This window comes from Cydia strobilella, chromosome 2, assembly GCF_947568885.1.
Source record: "Cydia strobilella chromosome 2, ilCydStro3.1, whole genome shotgun sequence".
NCBI lineage: Eukaryota > Metazoa > Arthropoda > Insecta > Lepidoptera > Tortricidae > Cydia > Cydia strobilella.
Window position 1 is genome coordinate 3,334,746 of NC_086042.1, and position 27,218 is coordinate 3,361,963.

The window sequence follows — 27,218 nt, forward strand, 5'->3', positions numbered from 1 at the left end:
ACTATTATTTATTCTGTGGCCTTGACGCAGGCGATGTATGTGTCAATTTCCTTGATAAAATTAGTGACGTTGCAGTATTACTATCCCAATTAGAATCATGGAGACTATATAAAGGAGCCAAATCTCTATGTATGAAAAGTGTCCATCAAAAAACAGTAATTAGGCAGCGCCACCATACACCGAAATACTACCAAAAACAACCTACGTAATTTGGTCGGGTTATTTGTATGTCACTAACCTTATTTCATTCTAAGTTTTGTTGTATTTACTAACACTATATGGATCAAAATGATTCGAATCAAATAAATAATTGAATTAATTGAATTGAAATTGAATTTGTTGCCTTATATGGTTCATGTTATACTCATGTCCCAGAGCCTAACTAGCGCCACCGGAGAGATTAGGAACCATTATTTACAGCTGAAAGCTGGTCACTTTTGCAATAGTTCTGCCATAAGAGATTGTCGTCCTTTCTATACAGTTCATAATTAGAATCTTCATGATCCGACTCGTAAGCGGAAAGTAGTTCGAACCGGAAGAAAGCATCCAACTTAGGACGCATGTAGCTTGTGTAGGTAAGACAAAAATGGAAGGGAAGCAACTTAGGGGTAGGTACTTTTGAAGCATACACGTGACAAGTTGATTCCTCTTAAAAATATAAGCTTATATTCACGCGAAGTTTTATGCCTTCTTTAGTTTTACTTTATTAGGTTAATGAAGGGACTATATACTTTTGAAATTTGAGGAAATAAGCCTTAAGGAAATAAGGTTACTTATTTTATCTAGTAGATTAACAGTGATACCTGCATCAACGACTCAGAATCAGAATTCGTATTTTCTTCTAATCAAAGAGTTTATACTGAGAACAGCTATATACAAGGTGTCGTAATATTGTTTCGCTTTAAGCTGTGACTGACAGACGAATTTGCATTTATAAGCTCTAGATTACCTAGTCAACAGGAGACTGGAAATTAAATGTTAGTCGCTCCCCGCGTGAGACTGAGAACATTTTGATACATTTTGTTGCGCAATATGTTATAAAAGCTTGGAATACTATAGCTGATAAGAACCGTAAACCGGGGTACAGCTGCAGAGCTGATGAGTGATAAAAAATACGCTAAAACATAATTGATTCAAGTGAGTTGAGCGGCACAGGATCGGTCGGAGTGGCGAGCCTTGGGGGAGGCCTATGTCCAGCAGTGGACGTCTATCGGCTGACATGATGATGATGATGATGATGAGTTGTTAATCGGAAAATATTAAGGTACTAGAAAATGATGCTGTTTCTGTGACTGTTTTGTATCTAAGTATACCCTTAGTAGTAAGTAAGCCCTTTCAATAACCTATCAACCACCAAACCATTTACAGTATTTTAGTCCGTACACTGTCTGTCTGTCCGTGTTTCTGTCCACAGACGGATCGTCCGTGTGTCACCAGGCTGTATCTCATGAACCGTGATAGCTAGACAGTTGAAATTTTCACAGATGATGTATTTCCGTTGCCGCTATAACAACAAATACTAAAAAGTACGGAACCCTCGGCAGGCAAGTACGACTCGCACTTGTCCGTTTTATTATTATTATTTAAATGTTACATTTAACATTACTAATTAAAACGTAACCTCCAAAAGGTGCTACTAACGTGACAGCTACTCCATATAATAATTAACTGTCATACAGTCTCTACAGGGTTTTGGAAGATGATCGATCGAATTACGATAACCAAAAACTCTCTCGACAGTTCAAAGTTCAAATCGCATGGAAGTATACATTTACAAAAAAATAAAATAACTTACCTCCCCAACACGAATGCCCGTAACTTAGACACGATCCTGAAAAAAAAAGTAAGTTAAGTTGGTTTCGTGATACCGGCAATCTCCAAATGGTTTGTATTTTGTCTATAAACACTATATTTAAATAAATAAACACTGTTCACCTATATCTAAAATAATTCATGAATATTTTAATTAAATTATACTGAATATTTCATATCAAGAGGTGGGCAGGTAAATAAATTAGGATGTACATATTATTTTACCTTTTGTTTATCAATCTTGTCAAAAATATTCATGGTTATTTCGGAACATTGTATTTACAGTAATGAATAACTAATTAAATTTAAGTTTGCTTTACTGCTGGTATTTCATTAAATTATTTCTCGTTACTTTATTTAATAAACAATAATTAGGTTTTCATATTGTCCTCGGACAAAATATCTATTTTGGAAGGGGTGTAAAAATAACCACTATATATGTGGTATTTTCAATAAAAAGGGACCTTATTGTCGATGGCGCTTACGCCATTATAAACGATGCTCCGATATAAATACAATGCCGCGCGACGCTGTGCGGCGTAAGCGCCATCGATAATAAGGTCCCTTTTCATAGAAAATACCACATATAAATTCTATGGTATCCAACATCTTGTGCGGCACCACGAAGGGCGGCCGATGCAATGTAGTGACGAAAGCAGAAGATGGATAAGACTTCTTATAAATTTCGAGTAATATAGTACCGGCCAATAATATATCAAGTGTTTTTGTATGAGCTTGTATAGAGTAAACAATATAGGTTAGTTTGTAGATATTTTACTAGTCATTTTATACAAATATATGATGAATATTGCAATGAAATACTGTGAATTACAATAGGATACTCAGCATATTACTAATGAACCTCTAGTAAAAAATGAAGTTAACAATACATAAAAAAACTATGAAAAAACCATTACATGAGACCAAATTTCATCATCGCCCGTACAAAGGAATACTAGACTAGACTACCTAAAGCAGTGAGGTGGAAGTCACTCACAAATATATAAAAAAAGTTATACCGTAAAAACATGGAGGTGATATATTATTGGCCGGTACTGTATGTATTTTTTTTAATTTAACTATTGGTTTAAAAAGAGAGAACATACTTTTAGTTGCAAAAAACTTCGAAGTATCGATTTTTTTTAAGTTGAAGTAAATAATCATATTTTTTCTATATTACATATTTGCAGCCCGTTGCGTTTATAATTCACTATCATATCCACTTATAGAGGGAAAATGACATCTATGTATTCGTAAAGTGATATTTCAATATTACTTGGAGCTTTATCACCATTCATTATATATGGGTGAGATATGGATTAATTTGTGTTTTTCATGGGGATACATGAGATTTAGATTATTAAAATTTGTTACTTGAAATTTCATGTTATTTAGAGTGTCGTTTAAAAATAAGACAGTAAATTTGATTGTATGGCGGCAGCTAAGTTCGTATCTTAATGTTTAAGTTAATTAGAATACTTGTTGGTCTTAATTGATATTATAATCTTTGGTTGATCTATTTATTTAGTGTTACTATCACCTTGAAGACAAAGGTGCATTAGCGTGAGTGCTCCGATTGGTTACTTGTCGAGTAATCCAATCGGCCTAGGCCTTAAATGCACTAGGTTATGTCTATGCTGGCCACTAAAGTGGTTGATTAAGTGAAAACGACCCTATAGGCTGATCACATTTCATTTTGTAGAAAACACTATAGCTAAGTGCGTATTATATAACAATTCGACCATTTGTTTCATCGACGTCTTTTAAGTATACATTTTAAAGTATGATTAGGTACCGTAAAATGGGATGAGTAGGGACAAAACTGACATTCAAACCTCGATTTTACTTTATTTTTACATATGCAAACTGAATGGTGTATATAATAATGTTCCGGACGTTTGTATTTTAGTTTTTATTTTATTTTGGATAGTTCCATTTCATAACTTTGACGATAAATAGGAAATCCCACCTCACCCCGTAGTCCCTCGTAAGTGGGGTGAGATGGGATTTCATACAAAGGTGATTTTGGAAGATTGTTGGATCGATTTTTTTTATTATGAGTATTAATATAGCTCCATTTTAAATTGGAATACATTAGTTTTGTAGCTGTAGCCTTAAAATCCCATCTCATCCCCCTTTTATCCCTTCTCTCCCCATTCATAACCCAACTCTCCCCGCAAACCCTACTCACCCCATTTTCCGGTAACGTATTATTTAATCGAATAAGTATAATAAAGAAGAGATTAATAAATTTAATTTTAAGGATACCAATTAAAATTAGAAGAACTTTTTCATGTAAATAGCAACTGAACAGTATCTTGATAAGTGTTGCAGTAGTGCAAGTGAATAAATATGAAGTGCATCAGGCTTAAATCTTAATAGGTATTAGACACAGTGTGAATTTTAATTATTTTGTGGTAAGCGTTCCGACGGAACACCTAGCGACCTTCACCACAGAATAAGTAATAGTATTATCATACAGAAGAACCACGCACCGCCCTGCCCCGACTCAAATCACCTCGCCCCGCGACAGCAGATTGACGCACACTATAACGCATGACGCGTGTACAGACGTGCCTTTCACACATAGAAACGCAAGTGATTTTTGATGTATAGCGTGTCCGCCCTGTGCCTTCACCAAGGAGGAGTTTTGGCCGAAGAGTGTCAAGTTTCGGCGGTTCCGCGGCCGGCTCCGACACTGCGGGGTTGCGAACTGCATCGCAGTCATAATTGTGTGTTTTTAGTTTTAAGATATAGGATATAGGTTTAAGATATAGGCGCTTTTCAAAGCATCTTGGCGGCACCAATCTCAGAAGAGGCAAAGGAGATATATTTATTTGTGTATAATTATATTAGTCAGTATACTGACAGGCCGTAGATGAGTGTAATTTAGATTAAGGTACGATGGGACTGGCGTAATCTTAAGATTAAAAGTCCCTAAATAAATACATGAATAAAATAAAATAAAAAAAAGATATATTTGGTAATATTATGTATGCTAGTTTTAAGGTATTTATCTATGGGCCAAGATGCATTCTTTTTTCATTTAATTTAATTTCATTAGCGATTTTCAAAATTACCGCGCTTTCGAAGGTAGTACATTAAAAAAAGGTACTTATCTTTTTAACTGTCAGAGACAGTTAAATTGTACTTTTAGTGAACATATTATGTATGTATACCCTTGTGTACTAAGATGCAGTAAGGAAATTTCTTAAGCGGGATAAAGCCTAAATCTAGCTTCTAATACAACATAGTTATGACCGAAAAAGTAAAATTTGTTTCAACTCTCCTTGGTCTCCCCTATCTTCGAAAGCGGGATAAATTTGAAAATGGCAAATATCTCACTTTTAGCGTCTATAGTTTGCGAGATATGGACGCTGTGTCAACTTATCTTTGTGTTAACCTACCTCCTCGGTCTCCCCTACTCCAATGCACCTTACAAGGATCCCAAAGGATCTCAAATACACATTTTTATCGGTAAGTAAATGCAATTTTAAATTCATTTCTCAGAAAGCGAGTCATAGGTGGGGTAGGAAATCCATAAACATCCAATCAAATTGTGCGAACCTGTTTATTGAACATAAATCCAGCCGAATGATTTCCCTGAGGACTCATACGCTTAGCGTGTTTCTAAACGAAATATGACGTGTTATTTTAAAACATTGTTTGAATTTTGCGGTTATTGGTTAAACTAATGTATTTTCGAATTCTTTTACGGGTTACTCGCGTATTATTAAGACGAATAAACGAGAGAGAAGACGAATAGACGATAATCTTACGACCCGTTTTTGAGGATCTCCAAACTGTCGCCCGTTTGTTCAGTAGAGACTGCTCCCTAGAGTTTTATATTTTTAAATTGTTTGAGATTTTTTTTTTTTTTTTTTTTTATAGTATAAACTGATCGGCGATTGGCCCTAGTCACACCTGATGGAAAGTGAAGACAGGGCCTAAGATGGAGCTCACCGGTTCAGTAACAGCCTATTCATTTAAGGTATATTGATTGCAAAAGGGCTATGTGGATTGCCGAAAACATTTTAGGAGAAACCAACGTTTTTAACCTCCGTAGTAGTAATCTGACTTTTTTCGTTTTATTACTTCTAAACTTATTGTTACCCGGTAGCTACCTACTTGGATATACATAATTATGTTAACATTTGAACAAGTTTTGAGAACAAATCAAATTATTTTATTAAATATCTTGATTTGTGTTTTTTAAGTAGTCACACTACTATATATAAATTAAAAACTGTAATAGATGTCATATATTAAAGAAAAAGTGACGAAGCCCTCCAGTGGTGAAGGCCGGATTCGAACCGGCGTCTTTAGCTATCGCGGCTAACGCCATGAACCCCTAGGCCACCCCGCCACGGCGGTGCCCGTCCGAATTTCTCGACTATATGCCATCTTAGTAAGACTAGGCGTCTTTGACCAGCTCTAAGGGCAAGCAGTGCGCGCTTGCACCTCCTAAACGAACTCCTTACGGATTTACGTTGTAGCGAGAGAGACTGGTGCTGCCATCTATGAACATTTGAACAAGTTTTGAGAACAAATCAAATTATTTTATTAAATATCTTGATTTGTGTTTTTTAAGTAGTCACACTACTATATATAAATTAAAAACTGTAATAGATGTCATATATTAAAGAAAAAGTGACGAAGCCCTCCAGTGGTGAAGGCCGGATTCGAACCGGCGTCTTTAGCTATCGCGGCTAACGCCATGAACCCCTAGGCCACCCCGCCACGGCGGTGCCCGTCCGAATTTCTCGACTATATGCCATCTTAGTAAGACTAGGCGTCTTTGACCAGCTCTAAGGGCAAGCAGTGCGCGCTTGCACCTCCTAAACGAACTCCTTACGGATTTACGTTGTAGCGAGAGAGACTGGTGCTGCCATCTATGAACATTTGAACAAGTTTTGAGAACAAATCAAATTATTTTATTAAATATCTTGATTTGTGTTTTTTAAGTAGTCACACTACTATATATAAATTAAAAACTGTAATAGATGTCATATATTAAAGAAAAAGTGACGAAGCCCTCCAGTGGTGAATGTTCATAGATGGCAGCACCAGTCTCTCTCGCTACAACGTAAATCCGTAAGGAGTTCGTTTAGGAGGTGCAAGCGCGCACTGCTTGCCCTTAGAGCTGGTCAAAGACGCCTAGTCTTACTAAGATGGCATATAGTCGAGAAATTCGGACGGGCACCGCCGTGGCGGGGTGGCCTAGGGGTTCATGGCGTTAGCCGCGATAGCTAAAGACGCCGGTTCGAATCCGGCCTTCACCACTGGAGGGCTTCGTCACTTTTTCTTTAATATATGACATCTATTACAGTTTTTAATTTATATATAGTAGTGTGACTACTTAAAAAACACAAATCAAGATATTTAATAAAATAATTTGATTTGTTCTCAAAACTTGTTCAAATGTTCATAGATGGCAGCACCAGTCTCTCTCGCTACAACGTAAATCCGTAAGGAGTTCGTTTAGGAGGTGCAAGCGCGCACTGCTTGCCCTTAGAGCTGGTCAAAGACGCCTAGTCTTACTAAGATGGCATATAGTCGAGAAATTCGGACGGGCACCGCCGTGGCGGGGTGGCCTAGGGGTTCATGGCGTTAGCCGCGATAGCTAAAGACGCCGGTTCGAATCCGGCCTTCACCACTGGAGGGCTTCGTCACTTTTTCTTTAATATATGACATCTATTACAGTTCATAATTATGTTGTTTATTAAATGATAGTACGTACCTAATTGATTACCTAATTTTAACAGCCCAATCTTATAAAAAAATGGTTTGTGCTTACGAGTCATACTTATTATTATTAAATACTGTGGTCCTTATGTGAGTATTAAAAAAATCATATACACGGTGTTTCCTGTAGCAGGAGCAAAAAATTAAACTGGAGGTTGTACGCCTCAAACTGACCAACATTTGTTCAGCAGCTTTTTAAAATTATGAAATTTTTAGATTATATCTTTTTCATACTAATTAAATATTATTTTCAATGTACGCTGCCATCTGTGTTTGACGTTGCTTGTCACCCTTTAAACATAACAAATTTTGCAATACATTGCGTCTTAGAATAATAAACTTTAAAGTGTAATGAAAATCAAAACACAAGTTATTTTTAAAAGTTGCTGAACAAATGTTGGTCAGTTTGATGAGTACAGCCTACAGCTTAATTTAATGCTCCTGTTACAAGAAACACCCGGTATACCTATATTGTCAACAAAGAGTTTTTTTGTTTATGTGAATATATCTACTCGATTCTTAAATTTACAATAACTTTTGACTGTTTCTAGAATACTTTTTTCTCAGAAAAATACACTTTAAACGAAACGCTTTGCATACAATCAGATAACGAAACCTTGACACTACCCGCGAAACCTATTTCACTACTAATTAAACTTCTTAGAACCTGTCCTTCCGTGTGTAAATAAATGTGCAATAATTGTATAAATAACGATCGCATGTTTGTGGAAAGTGACAATTTTCCATTGACGCTAACTAGCTCTGGGAACGGGTGCAGAGAAGAGAAGCGCAGAGGCTACCGGTCTATCGTTATCTTGAATAATAGTAGATTGTGTCACAAGGGAGCAAAATTACATATTTACGGCGAGGGCGTACAATTGAATCCTAAACGAAGCGAAGGATTTTATAATAAAATCCCTAGAGTAGCGAGGGATTCAAGTGTGTTACGCCCAAGATGGAAATAATTTTGCTACCATGTGACATTTATTGCTTTTCACATCCCGTATGAGGTAATTATAATGTTTAAAACTATCATTTAAGGTAAAAAAATAATGCGGAAAAAATGTAAAAATAGTGTCCTAGAACAGAAAAGTGTTACTTTGATCCCTCCTAGCAGGGAAGAAAAGTGCCACTTTGATCCCTCCTAGCAGGAAAGAAAAGGTCCTTTTTCGGATTGGTGATGTGAAAAATATATTTCTATGCAATTGTAATAAATTTAATGTACGCTCAGTGATAAGTGTACTTAATTATTGATTTTTTTTTCGTCAGATTGCACTGGCTGGCTGGCTGGACGTCGTGATAGCGGACATGCAAGAAAACAATCTCACACCTGAGGATGCCGAAGACCGGGCAAAGTGGAGAAGATCGTGTAGGAAAGCGGACCCTGGCGCTAGGCCGGGAAAACGCAGGTCGAAGAAGAATTGCACCTATTAATTAATGTCATTATTATGTGTAATTAGAGAAATGACGATTAAAAGTATTGTTTAAATGCCTTTCTATAGCAATAACTTACGTCAGTTCTATTCATGAATTCCGTTGTCAAAATCTTATGTTGTTTTCGGGTGAAGAGTTGCAGGAGATGGTAACTAGAATGCATGGATCTTTTGAAAGGAAAGGTATGAAAATGTAAGCAAGACGAAAGTAATAGTATTTGATAAGGAAAAATGTATGACAAATTGTGAAATTTTGATTGGTCAAGAAAGAGTAGAACAAGTGAAAGAGTTTGTGTATCTGGGAACCTTGTTCACTGGGGACGGTAAGCATGAAAAAGACATTGAAAGGAGAGTGAATGCTGGAAATCGCGTGAATGGGGCACTTAATGCTTTTATGAGCAGCCAGAAGGTGTCGCAAAAAGCACGGTTGGCTGTGCATAGACGGGTGATGGTGCCTACACTTATGTATGGTAGCGAAAGTTGGGTATGGCAGAAGAGGCATCAGAGCCAAGTGAATGCAGTGGAAATGAGAGCGTTGAGAAGTGTGTGTGGTGTAAGATTACAAGATAGAATTAGGAACAGTGTGATAAGGGAAAAGTGTGGACTGAACGAAGATGTAGTGACAAAAATTGAGAACGGTATGTTGAGATGGTTTGGACACGTGGAAAGAATGAGTGAAAGAAGGCTAACAAAGAGAGTGTATAAAGGAGAGGTAGAAACGGGAGTGGGAAGGGGCAGACCTCGGCGGACTTTCTCTGATCAGATCGGGCCTGAAGAAAGAGCACCCTAAACCGGCGAGCGTGTATGAGGAATGTTATGAAAGTGAAGGAAGCGAAAGAGGTATGTCAAGATCGTAGCAAGTGGAAATCCGTAATCTCTGCCTACCCCTCCGGGAAATAGGCGACATAGGCGTGATTATTTGTATGTTGTTGTATCTTGTGTAATAACTTTCAGTCGAACTTATTCCCTTAGATTATCTCACGTTAAACTATAAAACATATATTGAAGTAATATTTTTGCTTTCATTGTTTTACTTACGACGCTTACGACATTAACCTACAAGTATGCATGAATTTTGAACACACTCATCGTGCACGTCTTATTTTATTACATGTAGTAAAAGCCACTAAACTACAAAGTAAAAACCTTTACATCCATTTTTTTGTTTTACTTCATTGTATCGACATTGATATATTATAAAAGTGTCATGCTCATGCAAGACAGCCAGTTAGTATTAAATATGTCAAATACCAACTGTAGTTCAAATCATGTGTTACTATTTTTATATTGAAAGCATACATTTAACATATTATATTCTGTGTTTATGTATGAATAAGTCGTGCTTTAATGTAAAGTACATTCAATAAAAAGCGTATATACAAAAATCTACTACGATGCTCAAACTATTATGTCATTTGTTATGTCAGTTGTTCATTTCATCTTATACAAAAAGTAAGCCTCTACTATTACTTTGTAATAGTGTTCGAACTACCATAATGTAAGTATCTAGTTACGTACATTGCTATTCAATACTTTATAGATCCAAAGTTCTGTACAACACTGCACTTGCTCAGTATTTATATATATATTTTTGTCTAAAAAGTAAACGTAAAAGCAACGCATTCATTTTTACATAATTATTCTTTATGACTTTTCATTGAATATGTTAATGTATAAGTCTATACAGATTAATTTAAGGGGGTGCACGTGTTTTAAATATATAAATTGATTCAAAAAAAGTTAGGTTAAAGTTATAATACTACCAAACTTTTAAGTTAAATTTTTGCAATATATTCTATTCAAACAAATAGGGTCCAATTTTTGTCATTTTACGGATGCGATAAACCTGAATAAGAAATTAATCGTGCTGTGCATACATCTATAGTAAATACATTGACATTTGACAGTCGAACGCGCCGTGCATGTTTGACAGCGAAAGCGCATGCGTTCTGACATACCTCCGCGCTGACTTCGCCACCCGTTGACTTTCTCATAGAGCCCCGCCGACTTGCTACCTATTCTGTTAATTCTCTGTTCTGTGGACGACACAATCATATTAATACAAATATAGGTATATATAGAAAATTACTAATTTTTGACGCAAGATTTTCATGTATAAGCATTTAATCTTAGGTTTATAGTGAAACCTGTATTAGATATTTTTTTCTTATTCCCAATAAAAAAATGTCAGGCAGTGAGATTAAATGATAAATATGACGTGGAGTTGAGTACTTAAAGAGACTAACTTTCTTGTGCATGTGCATGTCGTTTTTACAAAAAAAAAATTATACCCCGTCGGTGGCAATCAAGCATACGGCCCGCCTGATGGTAAGCAGTTACCGTAGCCTATGGACGCCTGCAACACCGGAGATATTACACGCGCGTTGCCGACCCTAACACTCCACTCCCTCGTTGAGCTCTGGTAGAATTATTAAGCTCTGTACAATACCTATTAGAAACTATTAGACTAGTGGCGCGATAAGCTTAGAAAATGTAAAAGTGAAAAACACTTAGTTCGTTGAGCCATAGGCGCTATTGGCGGTTAGGTCCTTTATGCCAATTTTCGCATATTGAAAAATTTTCAAATCTGGATCGACAAAAAAATTTCATTTCATCATTGAATCTGGTCACAAAACAAGGAGAACATCCGGACATATGAAAGCAGATTGCCCGAGTCAGATTGTCGGAGACTTAGGATTGCTTAAAAGTCTCTTTTTTTAACCGACTTCAAGATTTCAAAAGGAGGAGGTTATCAATTCGGTTGTTTTTTTTTTTTTTTTTAATGTTTGTTACTCCATAACTCCGTCATTTCTGGATCGATTTTGAAAATTATTTTTTTGATTGTAAGTATATACATACAGATTGGTCCCGTTTTGGTCAAAACGCAGTTCTGATGATGAGATCCATGAGGAATCGAGGGAACTCCTCAAATGTTAAAGGCATACATATAGTGATTTTAGTATTTTCATCCACAAATCAAGCATTTACATATAAAAAAGTGACATTTGATGAAGTGGAACTGCTGATGATGATCAGAACGGAACTCTTCAATGACGCATAGTTCACGTTTGGCGATTTGTCCTCTTCGTTATGATTGGTAAGCAAGTTAGGTTTTCAAGACACATTTTTGTCAAGCTCGAGTTCTGATGATGGGATCCATGAGGAATCGAGGGAACTCCTCAAATGAGAAAGGCATACATATAGTGATTTTAGTATTTTCATCCACAAATCAAGCATTTACATATAAAAAAGTGACATTTGATGAAGTGGAACTGCTGATGATGATCAGAACGGAACTCTTCAATGACGCATAGTTCACGTTTGGCGATTTGTCCTCTTCGTTATGATTGGTAAGCAAGTTAGGTTTTCAAGACACATTTTTGTCAAGCTCGAGTTCTGATGATGGGATCCATGAGGAATCGAGGGAACTCCTCAAATGAGAAAGGCATACATATAGTGATTTTCGTATTTTCATCAACAAATCCAGCTTTTACATAGAAAAGTGAAATTTGATGAAGTGGAACTGCTGATGATGATCAGAATGGAACTCTTCAACGACACATAGTTCACGTTTGGCGATTTTTTTTCTTCGGTATAGACTCAGACCCAAACTTGGACCTGGACTTTTTTTTGAACTGCGATCCTCACAGAACCGAACTGCTATCAGAAAAGTGAGTTAGGTTAGGTTAAAACTGTGACCCTTACAGAAACGAAATGCTATCAGAACATTGGGTTAGGTTAGGTTAGAACTATGACCCTTATAGAAAAGAAATGCTACTAGAGACGTGGGTGGTTTACTTCATTTTAGTTAGGCAAAAGATGCTGTCTTTTTCATTTCATTGTCTGGAGTGCACCATCAACAATAAGTAACCTTTCAACGGCATCCCCCATTGAAGTCGGTTTTTTTTTCTTAAAAATTATTATAAATGTAGTTATTAACGTGTGAAGTTAACTAATAGGTAGTAGATGACTTCTATGAATAGTGTAGAATCCAAACGATTTCTTTTGGCTAGGTACACTATTATATACAACTAAAATAACAAGTACTTAGGTTTTAGCAAGGAAACTAACACATATTTTTGGTTGTTTTGTATGTATGTAAAAGCAAGGAAAATAACAAAACTAAATTACGGGTTAAACCAAACTTATACTGAACTCAATCGAGAATCACTTTTTCATTTTTAGGCGAAGTTATATTCAAGGTTAATAATTCATACTAATATTATAAATGCGAAAGTCTGTCTGTCTGTCTGTCTGAGTGTTCCCTCTTCACGCTTAAACCGCTGAATCGATTTAGATGAAATTTGGCATAGTCCCTGAGAAGGACATAGGATCGTTTTTATCCCGAAAATCATCCCTTAAGAAAGTGAAAAGCGGGGTGGAATTGAAATAATTAATGAAGGGCCTGCTACTTTGTGTGCATAATATGCTCAACTTGAATGTTTGCTATGAGAATTTTTCCAGGCGCTACACTTACTTTAGCTGCTGTTACTAAGTCCACGCAGACGAAGTCACGGGCAAAAGCTAGTATATAATATAAGAGAGTCAAAATGTGAAGAAGTGTGAAATAAATGTAAAATGCTCTATCAATATGTGTTATAAGACGTTTGAACTGTGTCCAAGAGAAGTCGATAAAATGTAATACGAAACCACATGCTGTGCAATTGATTCTGAATTATGTGGCATGAATTGATGGAAATTTCTCCCATATATCCCATATCTAGGAAAGCAAGAGTATTAACTCGCATTCGCGGTCTAAAGAACTTGTCACAGTCTAATTGCTCTACATATACAGACATAATCTTTTTTTGTTAAGTTACTCGTATTAGATAATGGTATACCTTTGCAACACAGAAATAATTTTAAAATGAAAATGGATAATTTAAAGTGACGGTAAAGTAATTTTAATTTTTTTACTTACTTTCCATATTTCATTAATTAGCTGATGTCGGGCTGCACAAGAAAGTGTTATTATTTACTAGCTTTTGCCCGCGACTTCGTCTGCGTGGAGTTAGTAATTTGGGTGGCTTATTTTTACCCAATCTGCTTTTTATCGATTCCCCATACAACCCTCCACCCCCCCTTTTCAACCCCTTAAAGGATGACTTCTGGGATAAAAACTACCCTATGTCCTTCCACGGGACTCAAACAATCTCTATACCAAATTTCAACTAAATCGGTTTAGCGGTTTAAGCGTGAAGAGGTAACAGACAGACAGACACACTTTATAATATTAGTATGAAGTATGGATAATTAAGAATAATAAACGGAGTAATTAAGAAGGTTGGATCTCTCCTACCGTTTCGTTTAAAAATTAACTTTATCAGACTTAAAGAAAAGGGCAAAATTAGATAATTAATTATTGTATCGAAATTTGCCAAAAATTTGTACTTTTGTGCTAAAAATATATTGACAAGACGCCTAAAACACGTGCAATCCTTTCGTGTGAGTTTTATTTATTTTTCAATATAGTGCACATTAAACACCCGAATTATAAGAGCAAGTGGGGTAATATTTTTTTTTTAATTGGTTTGCATATTACATACGATTATTCCTGTTTTTATGATGTTTCTTATACCTGAACTGGCATGACCGTTATAATTATTGTAATAAAAGGCGCGGCATAAATAAGTTAAGCTATTAAATTGATTGTGTAAATAAATTTACGTAAAATACACACAGGAAATAACGTTTTATAGTCCCGAGAAATGAAATAAAAATAATCATAGGCCAATCAAAATAGATTTTTTTAAACAATTAATTCAGAAATCGTTTAAATGCGTGCAATCTGAGTTTGCTCAATCCCAGAACGGGTGAACATTTTTTTTTTAGCTTGTAACTAGATCGAAAACTGTACGTCCGACGGAAAATTTGTTCTAATCATGATGAAAATTTATATCTTAGGATCCGAATTCGTAGTTGTAAAAAATTGGCCTCCATTATTATTATTATTTTTTGGTAAAATCGTGTTAAAATCCGAAAACGTCTTTTTACTAGTGTCTGATCCACCAAACCTTACTGGTAGTGCCATTGTAATTGATGGTGGGTTCCTTCTACGTCGAGTGGTTTGGCAATCCAAGAACTTTTTTTTCGTAAGGCTCCTAAAATTTATTCACACCTCCTGGTATTGCGAAAACTCGGATTTAGGACCAAATTAAAGTATTAAAACTATTTTCAGCTTGCTGGGAATTAATTCCTCAAAACGCTATTTTTGGATTTAAATTGATTGGCCTACCCGTGCTTGCAGCCAGTTTATTTTATAAACGAGCGTCGGCTGTGGACTATTATTAAAGAAAAGCCTATTTTGTACACACACAAATGTATAGGTTTTTGTTTTGGTTTGGTATATACTCATTCGTTTCGGTACTCTGTGCATTGCATGCACCGACCTGCCCTAACATTACTATTTCCTAGTTGCTAGTTGAACGATAATGTATTATGTATTACACGAACTCGCTAGGTCTATGCACCTTTAGGCTAACAAGCTCACTCGAACAAACTTCTTGCAAATTGCTTGTTAAGTTATTACAGTTAAACGCATTAAAGTTTACTATTTTATGCGCCCATTCAGTTCGACTGGTGCCAATCCTCAGTTTGCTATTGAAAGCGCAAGGAAGATGAAAACTATCCTTTCCTTTCTGATTAGCGCAGTTAATTGACCGAGTGAAGCGATGGTCTCCGTTTCAGTTTGGATTAAAATGCTTTCGTATACGTCCGGATGTTCTCCTCTACCGGTCGCATTTCGCAAATAATTCTCGTAAAATTTGGTGACCAGGATCAATAATAAAAAAAAAATCTTTTGTCATTTAAAATTCGGATTTTTTTCAGAATGGCGAATCTATGGGTGTTTGCGAGGTCTACAGCTTCTAAAGACACTAGTATAGTCAATGCCCAATCGCAAAATGTTTCTGTTTCTTACGAAACGGTATTTTAAAAACGTCTTTCTACGAAATACCCAGTTTATGAAGGCCTGTATTTTATCTTTGTCTGATTGTCGCATATTGTCTCGTTTAACACCGCTTGGATATAAATACATATACCTAACATTAATACTATTAGACTACCATAATATTCTATACAATAGCACAAGCTAAAGTAAACTATTATCTAGTAGGTACATATTTAGTATCTCGCTATATACTCGTATATGCCAAAGCAATTTTTTTCATAAAATCGTAATAATAGTAGGTACCGAGTGGAAACACATAAATGGCGTGAATTGGCTTCATACATCACAATTAAGTTAATTTTTCTTGTCGATTGCATTGTGTGGGGTGTTAAATATCATAGGTTGTGAATCCTTGCACAAATATCCAGGGTTTAACATTTAAATGAAAACTAAGCAGGTAAAATACATACTTTACAACAGATTTTAATCGTTTTGGATCAGACAAGAGTGGTTTCTTTACTTAATAGAAAAACCAAAAGCTATAATTATGTCAAATTAAAGGATTAATATTGAGCTTGAATTGAAAATTTCGATTTTCTGATATTTATATACGGAATGGAACTATTTGTATTTTTTCGTAGTAACGAATGCATGTGGATAATGTCCAAACTTGAAACATTGCAAAGATAAAACCAGTTTTCAAAATCTTATTCAAAATTTGGATATTAAGATTATAATTGATGGAACAATAGCAATAGCAAGTTTAAATTGTACTTGGATTTGATTGTGATTGAGTTAAATGTAATGACTGTGTTTTAATAAATAATTTACTCCTAAAAAACAATAGCATATACCTAAATCAGTTTGTATTGAGTGATTATTTATTATCCTCAGTTTTTTCGGCGCAAGTTTAATTTAAAGGGGAGATTATTAAACTCTTCCACCTCGGCAACTCTACTGGAATCCCTTTAAGTCAATTAAAATCCCGCGTAAGTTTACTTTTTCAATGCTGAAATAATACTTTATCTAACGTTTGCAAACATTTTTGTTCATTTTTTAGACCGTCACGTCTAAACTATCCAATCGATTGTTATTAAAATTTACATAGAAATTGAGGAGTTCCATTGGTTATTTTTTGTCCTAAAATATGCATATTTAGTGCCTTACAAAACACGATAGTGGGTTAGCATACGAACCGCCCTACAGCTATCGGAAAACTCATTCATATTCTCGCACAACGGAGTCTGATTAAAAATAGTTTTGTAAAAGCTTTTACGACTATTATGCGTAGTGGGCCAGAATTACTTGAAAGTACCTACTTATTTAGGTATATAAATTTTTAACATTTTATTTCGGATAATGTACCTAAGACAGAAGGGAGACTATTTTTAGAGGTCATTTTGTGATTACTTCGGTCTTGCAAATCGGTAAAATTTATTCGTATTTTAATTTCTTTGAAACTGTTTACAGTTTTATGTAAAAAATTGATGATACGAAAGACACATCATCTTAGATAGGAGGTTTTAGTTTTTGCTCCCTAGAGGGTGCTGCGATAATTAAATTTTTGCTGCTCTTTAGCAGCAAAAAACTATTTTTTAAATATATTATTACACCGATGCTCGACCGATAATGTTTTCTGCATCTCTCTGGTATCCTGTAATGTAATAAACTTTTACTATTTGAAGATCTTGTAGGTTAGGTAGTGTAAAGGTTTTCGTTAAATCAACTAAATATCACAAAACGATATCACGGAATGTCAGAAAAATGCCGCCATTCCTGTCCCGAACCCACAAAAGATTAAACAATTAAGTGGTAAAAATAACAAATAGTTTGGAAGTAATAATAAATTCCAACCTCATAGCTGGGAGTCGCCTGGGGACGTGGACATGGACAACTCACCCGCCATCGTCCGATTTATTTTTATTAGCTCTGACGCTTTTCGGACTCTTTTTATTCAATTCGGACAACTTATTACTCGTATTTTGGACTCTGATCGCATACATATTAGTGTGATTGTTTTGTTTCTTTTTATTTGTAACTTTTTTAATATATATTGGAAATGTATTATTTAGGCACCAATCCTAAAATATTTAAGAGAAATTATAGTCAAGTGAAGTTTCAAGGAAATAGTCACATTTTTCATCATAATTCTTAGAACCCACTATATTTTCATACAATCAACCCACGCGTAGCGCACGCGACTTTAAATTGATGCAAGAATAGAACTACGCTCCCTATTAGCAAAGATAGTTTAAAACTAAAAATGAAGATTTATAACAATCCAATATAACAATGCATTCAGGGCGCTGTTGCGGTTGCCTCGCTGGTGCAGCGCGTCCGGAATGTTCGCGGATGCGCGCGTGGACGGGTTTCCGGCCATCATGCGAGGGCGCTGCGCGGCCGCGCTACGGCGCCTGCGGGACAGCCGCAACAGTCTCCTAGAAGTTATAGCTGACAGGCTCGACAGTCAGCTTATCGTGCACTGGACCAGGGTGCACTCATTGGTAGCTGCGTACACATGAGTATGTAGCAGCCGATGAGTGTACCCTGGCTCCTGCCAAAATAGAAATACAATAATAATAATAATAAGCCCGCAGGGCAGCTTGTGGCGAGCTGTTGGGGAGTGACGACCCCACGGACCCGAGTGCTCCAGAGAGTCGGTCAGGGTCTCCGTCTCCGGTGTGTCTTCGTCGGTCGGAGTAGACCCCAAGGGGACCCGTAGGACTCTCAGCTCTGGCTTGCCTTCATTGGCCGTCCAGAGGGGAGTCGTAAGAGCTATATGCTCCAGGGGTGGAAGTGTTAAAGGGCATAACGCCGCGACTAACTTCGGAGAAAGCGCAGCACACCTCTCGACACCCCTGAGCCGCCCACGCCGGTGTTGCGCCTGGCCGTCTTTACGATGGCGCATCAGGTGCCCATCTAACGAGTGGCGAGTCACCGCCTGCCTCGATAGCAATGTATAGCACAATGTTATGGCAGGTGTCCGAAACTCTTAGCAATAGCCCAGTCTTATATTCCACCCAAATTTAAGCCATAGACCAGGACTCTTTCCAATTTTCTATAATAGCTCCCAATGCCTGCTGAAACCGGTTTACGGGTATCTATTTATGTACCCGTGAATGGGTGAGGTGTTCTACATGACATCAAAACTCTCCAAACGGCCTCTACGTGTTGGATCTATATCCCCACGCACGCCTTATAAATGACCGGGCCTGAAAACCCGAGAGTTTATAACGGAGATACAAATAATAATAATAATATAAATAATTTAAGTTTAGTTGCTTAAGATAGTATTAAGTACTAACATGTATGGACCATTATGAAGTCTGAACTAAACGAATTTTATTTTATTTTTTTATTTATAAAAATACTATAAAATGTATTTAAATATAGATAAATGATTTTTTTATTTGCATTAATTATTTTTATGATTTTGACCCATGTTCTGTCACTGATATGCGTTAAATTTTTTAAATAACAAACGAAACCGTCAACGCCATCTATACGACAATTGGCCAAAACTAGTAGCGCCCTCTGAACGAGAATCAAATTTTTTTGATTTTCGAGGCACGTTTTTTCCTTAGACTGTATCCATCTATTACGAAGTTATATCTATCTTTGGAGTTAAGTAACATATAATATGTCATATAATATGTATGTGTGTGTAATGTGTCTTCAAAAAAGGTGTACAGGTTTTTAAAGGGTCGGCAACGCGCATGTAACACCTCTTGAGATGCAGGCGTCCTTTTGCTACGTTGACTGCTTACCATCAGGCGGGCCGTATACTTGTTTGCCACCGACGTGATATTAAAAAAACGTAACCCATATTCATTACTGTTAATACTACCTATTTTGGCTTTTTACATATCTTCGGATATTCAGACAACGTTTTGGGTTAAAGTCCAAACCTTTTAGTAAATATGTAATTACAATGGTCAACAGACCTTTCACAGTCAAGTAAATAACTCAAATGCCGACAGTTGTGGGTCACATCCTCACATCTTACAATATTTTTTGCGGGTTAGTGTAAAAACACGGCATTTCTGATAAAATGTTACAGGATCAGATGATACTTAGTACTTAATCATTTTTTAGTATTTTTTTAGTAACCACAAAATACTAGTCTTTAAAATATAGAAAGAAGAAACAATTCTTATTAGGCACACCCAACACCATAACATTTATGGAGAGTATAGAACAAGGACCGTATCGAAAAGAAAGGAGACGTTGGTAACGTTGAAAGTGAACGCAGCCGACGCGCAAGAATGAGGGTAGACAGAGCGCTGTCTACACAACTTTGACACCCACCCGCTATCTTCAGTCACCCGTGAACATGATGCATGTAACTGCGTCGAAATATCGGGAGCTCACAAATAATACAAAAGGTAATCACGGTCTATATCCCGGTCAATATAAGTCTAAGAAAGGAGACAACTTTTCGACAGCATATTTTTTTTCACGAACGTCAAAGACACAAGGTTTTAATGAAATATAAACCTATTTCTTAAATCTATTACAATTAAAAATAAATTGGACGTTCTATCATATCTGTCAAAATGGGGAGGATTAAGTTAGAAGTGAGAAAAAGTATTTTGGACGACTGATGCAAAAATACAGGGTTAACTACAAGAAACATCCCTTGGCTTTAACTTTTGGATCACTGGTCATCAAGTTACCGAAAACTACAAGAAAGCTTGCTAAAAAAATATAATGTTATCCCTGCAGGTGTACATAAATTAATTAATAAGTTTGGCACTACTGTTACCTTAGAATCTACCTGGATGGAATGCCTGGATGAAAAAGAGGCCCTTCCGACTCGGAATTGCAGAGGAGTCGTTCAAATGTTCAATCGAAAACCAACTCTGTCTATTCGGGACGCTGCTCGTAAAGCAAAAACTTCTATAAAAATCATCCAGCGTATCATTAAAAGATGCGACCAGCGGTGTCAGCATGGTTGCATTTTTATCACCTGTCACTATGCCTGTCACTTTCGCACTTACATACTTGTTAGAACGTGACAGGCATGGTGACAGGCGATAAAAATGCTACCGTGCTAAGCCCGCTGCAGACGTACAAAAAACAATAACAGCCCAAACGTGATGAAAGACAGACCAGAAAACTTTATGACAGAGTTCTTACTAAAAAAGTGCAGTGTATCATAATGGATGACGAAACTTATTGTAAATTCGATTACAAAACTCAAATTATAACAGTCTCGGCAAATAAAAAGGGTTCAAAAAATAAGTCGATCAATATGGAAAAATTTGGAAAGAAAATTTTAATTCTGCAAGCAATTTGTCAATATGGGCTGAAATCAAAAGCTTATTTCGCTACGCGAACTATAAATGCCTTGGAGGATATATTATAACCAACGGAGACGCCTTGTCTCATGTCTGTAATTTGCTGTACAAAGTATGGGCATTGCATGTTGTTTATCTAAAAAATAATCCTTTTCAGATTACATATTTCTATTTACTTTCGTTATTTTTCAAAAACACGATCTAATTATATAGCTTTTACACTAAGTAGTGGTCTACTTTCTTTTCGATATATACAAATAACTATTTATGACATATATATTTTGTTCGCCTCTGATTGAGACAAACTATTCATTGGCAATCAAATTCAGAATTCATTTTTGATTTCATCAATCGTAATCGGATACAGTGCAAAATATAAATTAATATCTTTATCTAAATGAGCAATTTGTGGATCGTGATGGTTTGTTATAATAAATGAAGAAAACAAATAAAATATCTCCCAAATTGAATATAACAAGACTTTTTAACGGTTTTTTTGGTAATAAATTAACATGAAATGTGAGACTTCGGTTGGTAGTAGCAACAAGGATGTAATAGTTATTTGTTATACTTAGGGTGCAAAGTTGTATTTTACTCGAGTGTGGAATTGAAACACAAGCTAGCGAATTGTATTCTAGGGTTGAACTACGAGCTAGCGAATGGATTCTATGGTTCGAAAATAGAATCCTGAGTGAAGCGAGTGGTTCAAAAATAAAAAAATCCTGAGCGTAGCGAATCGTAAAATAACTTTGCAGCCGTGTGTAACACAAATCTTTCAACCTTACTAAAGCGAGGCAAATTACATAGGTAAAAGAAAAACAACTAAAATATGTAAAATGATCCTTTATTTTAACTAGCACACAAAATGGCGGGAAATCTTGTGTAGGTACAGCCAGGTGCTACATTTAAAAATCTTTCAACATCTAAAGCCGTGAAAATCATTGATTTCTTTGGTTTGTGACCGGCCGATGTTTTTTCAGGAATGCCATTAGCTTTGGATACTTCTCAACAATATGAACATTCTTTTTTAGATAGGTAGGTACTTTAAGAGTTGATTTCAGCATTGAAAATGTACTCCAAGATATACCAAATGTACTTAGCTTTTTAAAATTGGCTATTTCGAGGAAATATGACAATAACACCGTTTCGGAGAACGTTTTATCTCCATTTTTATGCCTCCATTCAATGAATAAATCGAATGCTTCGACGTATTTTACTCGAGTGGAGTATACTTTGACATTAGTTGTTCTCTGTTGTAATTTTATTATTTTCTCACTTTCGGAACTTAAGGATAAAAAAAAATCGTCTGGTTTTTACTTCTTCTCATTATTATGGCAAACAGATCCGATCAAGAAAAACTACGTATTTAGATATAAAAATAATAATCTAAACGTATGTTCTAATCAAATCTCATTCAAATCGGGAGTTTTGCGAACATACTATAACGATCTTTAACGGCGTTCCTATTCGGACGGCGCCTAAAAGTCTGGCCATTAAGTGGGATATGTTTGCTGAAGATATTAACCGTATTAAATCATACGTATAAAAATATAGGCATCAACGTACCATTGATAACGCATTTAGTGCTCTTGACGACTAGAAACACCGATTTAAACTTTCACAACGGCGACCACAGGGACAACGCCGTCCTCGAAACGTCGGAGGTAAATTTAAAACTTATTTTACGCGATTAAGTCCTGACGTTTCTTAAACATCCATTATTCTCGGTCAAAGGTAATAAAATGGAGCATTCATAAAAACGTACACGAGATAATGCACCAGTAAATAATGAAATGAAATTAATTGAATCTATAAAACTCATTTATTTCCATATAAGATTAAAATTAATACCATAAGTAATTAGAATTTAATTAAACCATATAAATATTTGAAAAAAATATTAAAAATGCGTTTCAGGTCACGCCAATCCCATTAAGATAATAGGTAATATGCAATTTAAGTTTTTAGGATGCAGCTAACCAAAACAGAATCCCTTAAATTAACAACGTTGTGTCAAACATTATTTTAAAATTAAAGACACGATTATCTTCCCCTTATTCACTAGCAAGTCGCCGACAAAAAGGCACCGAGAAGATATTTACGTACGCATTCAGCACTAAAAAAGTAAAAAGGATAAATAGAGGAAGTGCAGTCCGTCCTGAGTGTGTATGCATGCAGCTCTTAACAGAGTAAGGCATACTTTTGAGTTAAAAGCATATTTAGATTGCAGGGCAGAGAATAGAATTTCAACTTGGTGACAAGGTGACAAATGATGTTTTGTGTTTTGAAGTAAGCACGTCTGAAAACGAAATAAATATCATATACAAAGGAAAAAATGACCAAGAACTCCAACAAAAAAAAAACACAAATTAAAATATTTTCCTACGAAAGTAATTTAACTTGTTCTTAGAGTAGTACTACGTCTGGTTAAAATCGTGGTGAATATATTAGACGCAAGGGTGCTCAAACAAACGACCTATACTAGTAGATACCTATTAGGTAAATTCTCAGAAACAAAACAAATATATTCTCAAAAAAAATATTTTATGTTGAAAAAACGTTAACGTGGCTAAATACATTTTTTTTTGCTTTGAAGTAACATAGCTCACGTATACAGCGCTTCCAACAAATTAACCTGTGCCAAAATTAAGAGAATTGAATGCTTCCTTTTCCCTACTAGAATCAAGAAAGATAAATTAAAACGTAAATCTGATTATGAACCGGAAAATAATTTGTATCACATATACCATTAATTTCACGAAAGCGGTTTTATCGAAATTAGACTTTAACGTTAAAGTATTAAGACTCAGTGATTATACATGAAGTATGCTTGTAAAAAAGTGGCGCCCAACGTGGGGCCAATGCTCGCGGCAAATTGTAGGTCAATAGAGCAGCCTGTGATGATGATAGTAGGAATGAGTAACTATCTGTTACTGTTCTTGCTGATTCTTAGAAAAACTTTCTAAATAAATGAAAAATAAAAAAAATCTAAATTTTGTGTGATGTAATTAATGGGCTTTGTACCCGTGAATGGGTTCTAGCTGGTGTATTACATCACATAAAACATTGTCTAAATGGGCCTCTGCACTCGGCTTCGGCCCCTGGCATGCCTCCCAAAGGTTCGGGACGCCATGGTCCCGAGTTATGGCAGGGACAAACAAATAATAATGAAGAAAGGAATATCGAGTCTTATATCACTGGCAACAAAAACACCATGTAGGGTAAACTCGCATTCTTTGGTGACACGCCTAATTCGGTGATACAAGTTCTGAAGCATGACACCGAGGAAAGCTAGCGTATTAGGACCTTTTAAATGTGCCTCACGGCAAAGCCGCCAAAGCCGTAAAGCCGTGAGGTCCCATTTAAAAGGCCCTAATTTACTAGCTTTCCTGGGTGTCATGCTTCAAAACTTGTATCATCGAATTAGGCGTGTCACCAAATAATGCGAGTTTACCCTACATACATTAACATAACCGAATATATTACGCAGCTTATAAAGACGTAAAACAAAAACACCTTATTTCGTCCATTCGTCATCCCTTTTATAAGCAAAGCGTGAAATGAGACAGTTGACTTCATTCGTCATTTCGCGTCAAAAGTAATGGTGTCAGGTATTTTTCTGAGGTAGTAAATAAGATCTGATGAGATTTAGTGGCTGAGCCGGCTAAAGTAGTTTAAGCCTCCCTAATAGCTATTTTCGGTAACGTATTTTTATGCTTATGTTGAATATTGAAGTTCAGAAAGTGGCTTGAATAAAGGTGATAGAGTATTGTAATGCACTATTTTAGATGGGATTTGAATTTGCGCAAAAGTTAATTTTTAGACTCCTAAGCAAGATAAAATATGTAAGATTCTATTAGCGTGTGTAAGACGAATCTCTGTTAATACTTAAGTAGGTGATGTCATGCATTTTAAAGTACAAGAATGAGCTAATATAATTCATTTCGTTATAGGTTCTTGTTAAGTAGTGCCTAAAGCTCATGAAGACCAATTATTTGACAGGTAAAAGTCATTTTAAAGTATAATTATAGATATTATCCTCCACTTCACTTCTGTCACTTGTAGTCTTGTAGTCTAGTCCTAAATTCAACTTCTAAGTAATAATATGCAAAAATTATTACTTATAAAATTAAAATATATTACAAATCAGATGGATTTATCAATGTATGTTGGATAAAAAGTCACGTAAGCACGAGTATTGTGTAAGATCATTATGATGCAGAGGGTGTTTGTTGCTGAAATGGATTATAAGGTATTTCGTATTATTTGTCATTTGACAATATTCTTACTTATGTATATAATACATTATTAAAATTATGATTATAATTGAACTAGACCTTAGATGTACATATATTATTTATGTACATGTAAATACTTTCGTCAAACATTATAATTTAAAAAGTTGTAATATAGCAGAGAAACAAATTATAAGTGGGAAAATTCACTGTCTTGGGTGGGATTTTGAAGTTTGAGCTTACGCTGCGTCTTAAATACGTAAGCGAACAACTTGCGAACGTGAAGCGAAGCGGTGCGGCGCGGTGCGGCGCGGCGGGCCCACGGCGTTCGCGTTCGCAACGAGATCGCCCACGTAGGACACTTCTATAGGTATCAAAGGATTGATTCACGTGTTGTTCTCCTACGCAGTACGCTACGTTACTGTGGGACTAGGTCGATTTGTGTAAGATTGTTCAATAAATATTCATTTATTTATTTAATATTTATAATATAGTGGTTATTTTTGAGCAACGTCAGAATCAGTTAATTTTACCGGAACACAATTTGAATGTGTTGAACTTAAAGGCAAATTTCGTTAGCTTAATGTAATATTAAACAAATATGATAATATGATTTCCTGATTGTATTTGTATCATATTTCCAGCATCTGTTTGTATTTGTTGGCAAAGACTCGAAAACGGATATGATTGTAGGAACTGTAGGAAGAGATTGTTCAGTATGACCTTGACAAACATTCCCTATTAATACCCTGTATTCGTGCCAGGACCATTGGCGGGGCACTAGGTACCCTCTAGGCCATAACCAGTCGTCAATATTGCTAGTCCGGATCTGGGCCGAGGCGTCCCACACTTCGTTTTCTATGACGGATGATTGGTGTAGGTATAGAAAACGGGTTGTCAGACGCCTCTGCCCGGAACCGGGCCTTTCTAGCGTGCGTCATGCTTTAGGGTGTTTGAAATGACAAAGCTGTCGCGGTTTCGGCGATGCATCTCGTGGTGTAAAAATTATGAGGAACGACTTAATATATTGTTATAGTCTGCATCTTCTCAAATGATTTTTTCTCCAGACCCTGATCTGTTAAACAAAAGAATTTGTTACTTTTGTGCGTGAGCGTGCCCATTGTTGGTGAGCGGATACCACTCGCTGATATAAAATTGTCACGCGCTCACCAACTATGGGCACGCGCACGCTTAAAAGGAACAAAGGCTTTTGTTTAACAGATTAGGGTCTTTGGCGAAAAAATCATTTGCGAAGATGCAGACTATGGTTGGTGTATGGCGCGTACCTGTCGCACACTCGGCGAGACATATGATGAGGAGCAGTGCGAGAATTCTCGCCGCGCTGGCCGCGCCCTGCACTCGCCTACTGTCGATCCTATGCATTGTGGAGTGTGATGGAATGCTGTGGACAAACATAATTGTTTTATTATTAACGTCCATTCTTTAAAGTACAATTAGATTTGACAAGATCGTGCAAAATGGCTTTTGCTATTACAAAACAAATACTTTAGGTACATAATAATTATGTTTTGTCCAATATGCTCGGAAATGTTCGCCTTATTGTATGGGAAAAGAGTTAATGGACTAAAAAATCACAAAATGATTAATTTTGATTTTAAAAAGCATACTTTTAAAATCTGCCCAATTTTCTGTTTAACAATTAAGTAGAGGGACAATTTACATTTCACAATTAACAATCTTCGTGAAAGCTTCAATATTGTTTATCAAAGAACACACAAAATCAGGACGCTAAAATATTAATCGCGAAATTGAATTATTTATGAATAGCTCTTGAATTAACTTA

The 27,218-nt window shown here is 36.0% G+C and overlaps 1 protein-coding gene across 3 annotated transcripts in view; it reads right to left on the minus strand.

The window, feature by feature from the left end:
• Positions 1-27,218, minus strand: part of LOC134755378 (uncharacterized) — a 60,125-nt gene that overhangs the window by 12,942 nt on the left and 19,965 nt on the right. The window contains exons 2-4 of one of the 3 annotated variants that reach the window (XM_063691928.1): positions 26,701-26,816; positions 10,949-11,026; positions 1,796-1,831 (exon numbers count right to left, since the gene is read on the minus strand). In XM_063691928.1, coding sequence (XP_063547998.1) covers positions 1,796-1,831; positions 10,949-11,026; positions 26,701-26,797 — 211 coding nt within the window. In that variant the 5' untranslated portion in view covers positions 26,798-26,816. Of the gene's footprint in view, positions 1-1,795; positions 1,832-10,948; positions 11,027-26,700; positions 26,888-27,218 lie in introns of those variants that run through there. The other 2 variants (XM_063691927.1, XM_063691929.1) reach the window with 2 other exon arrangements.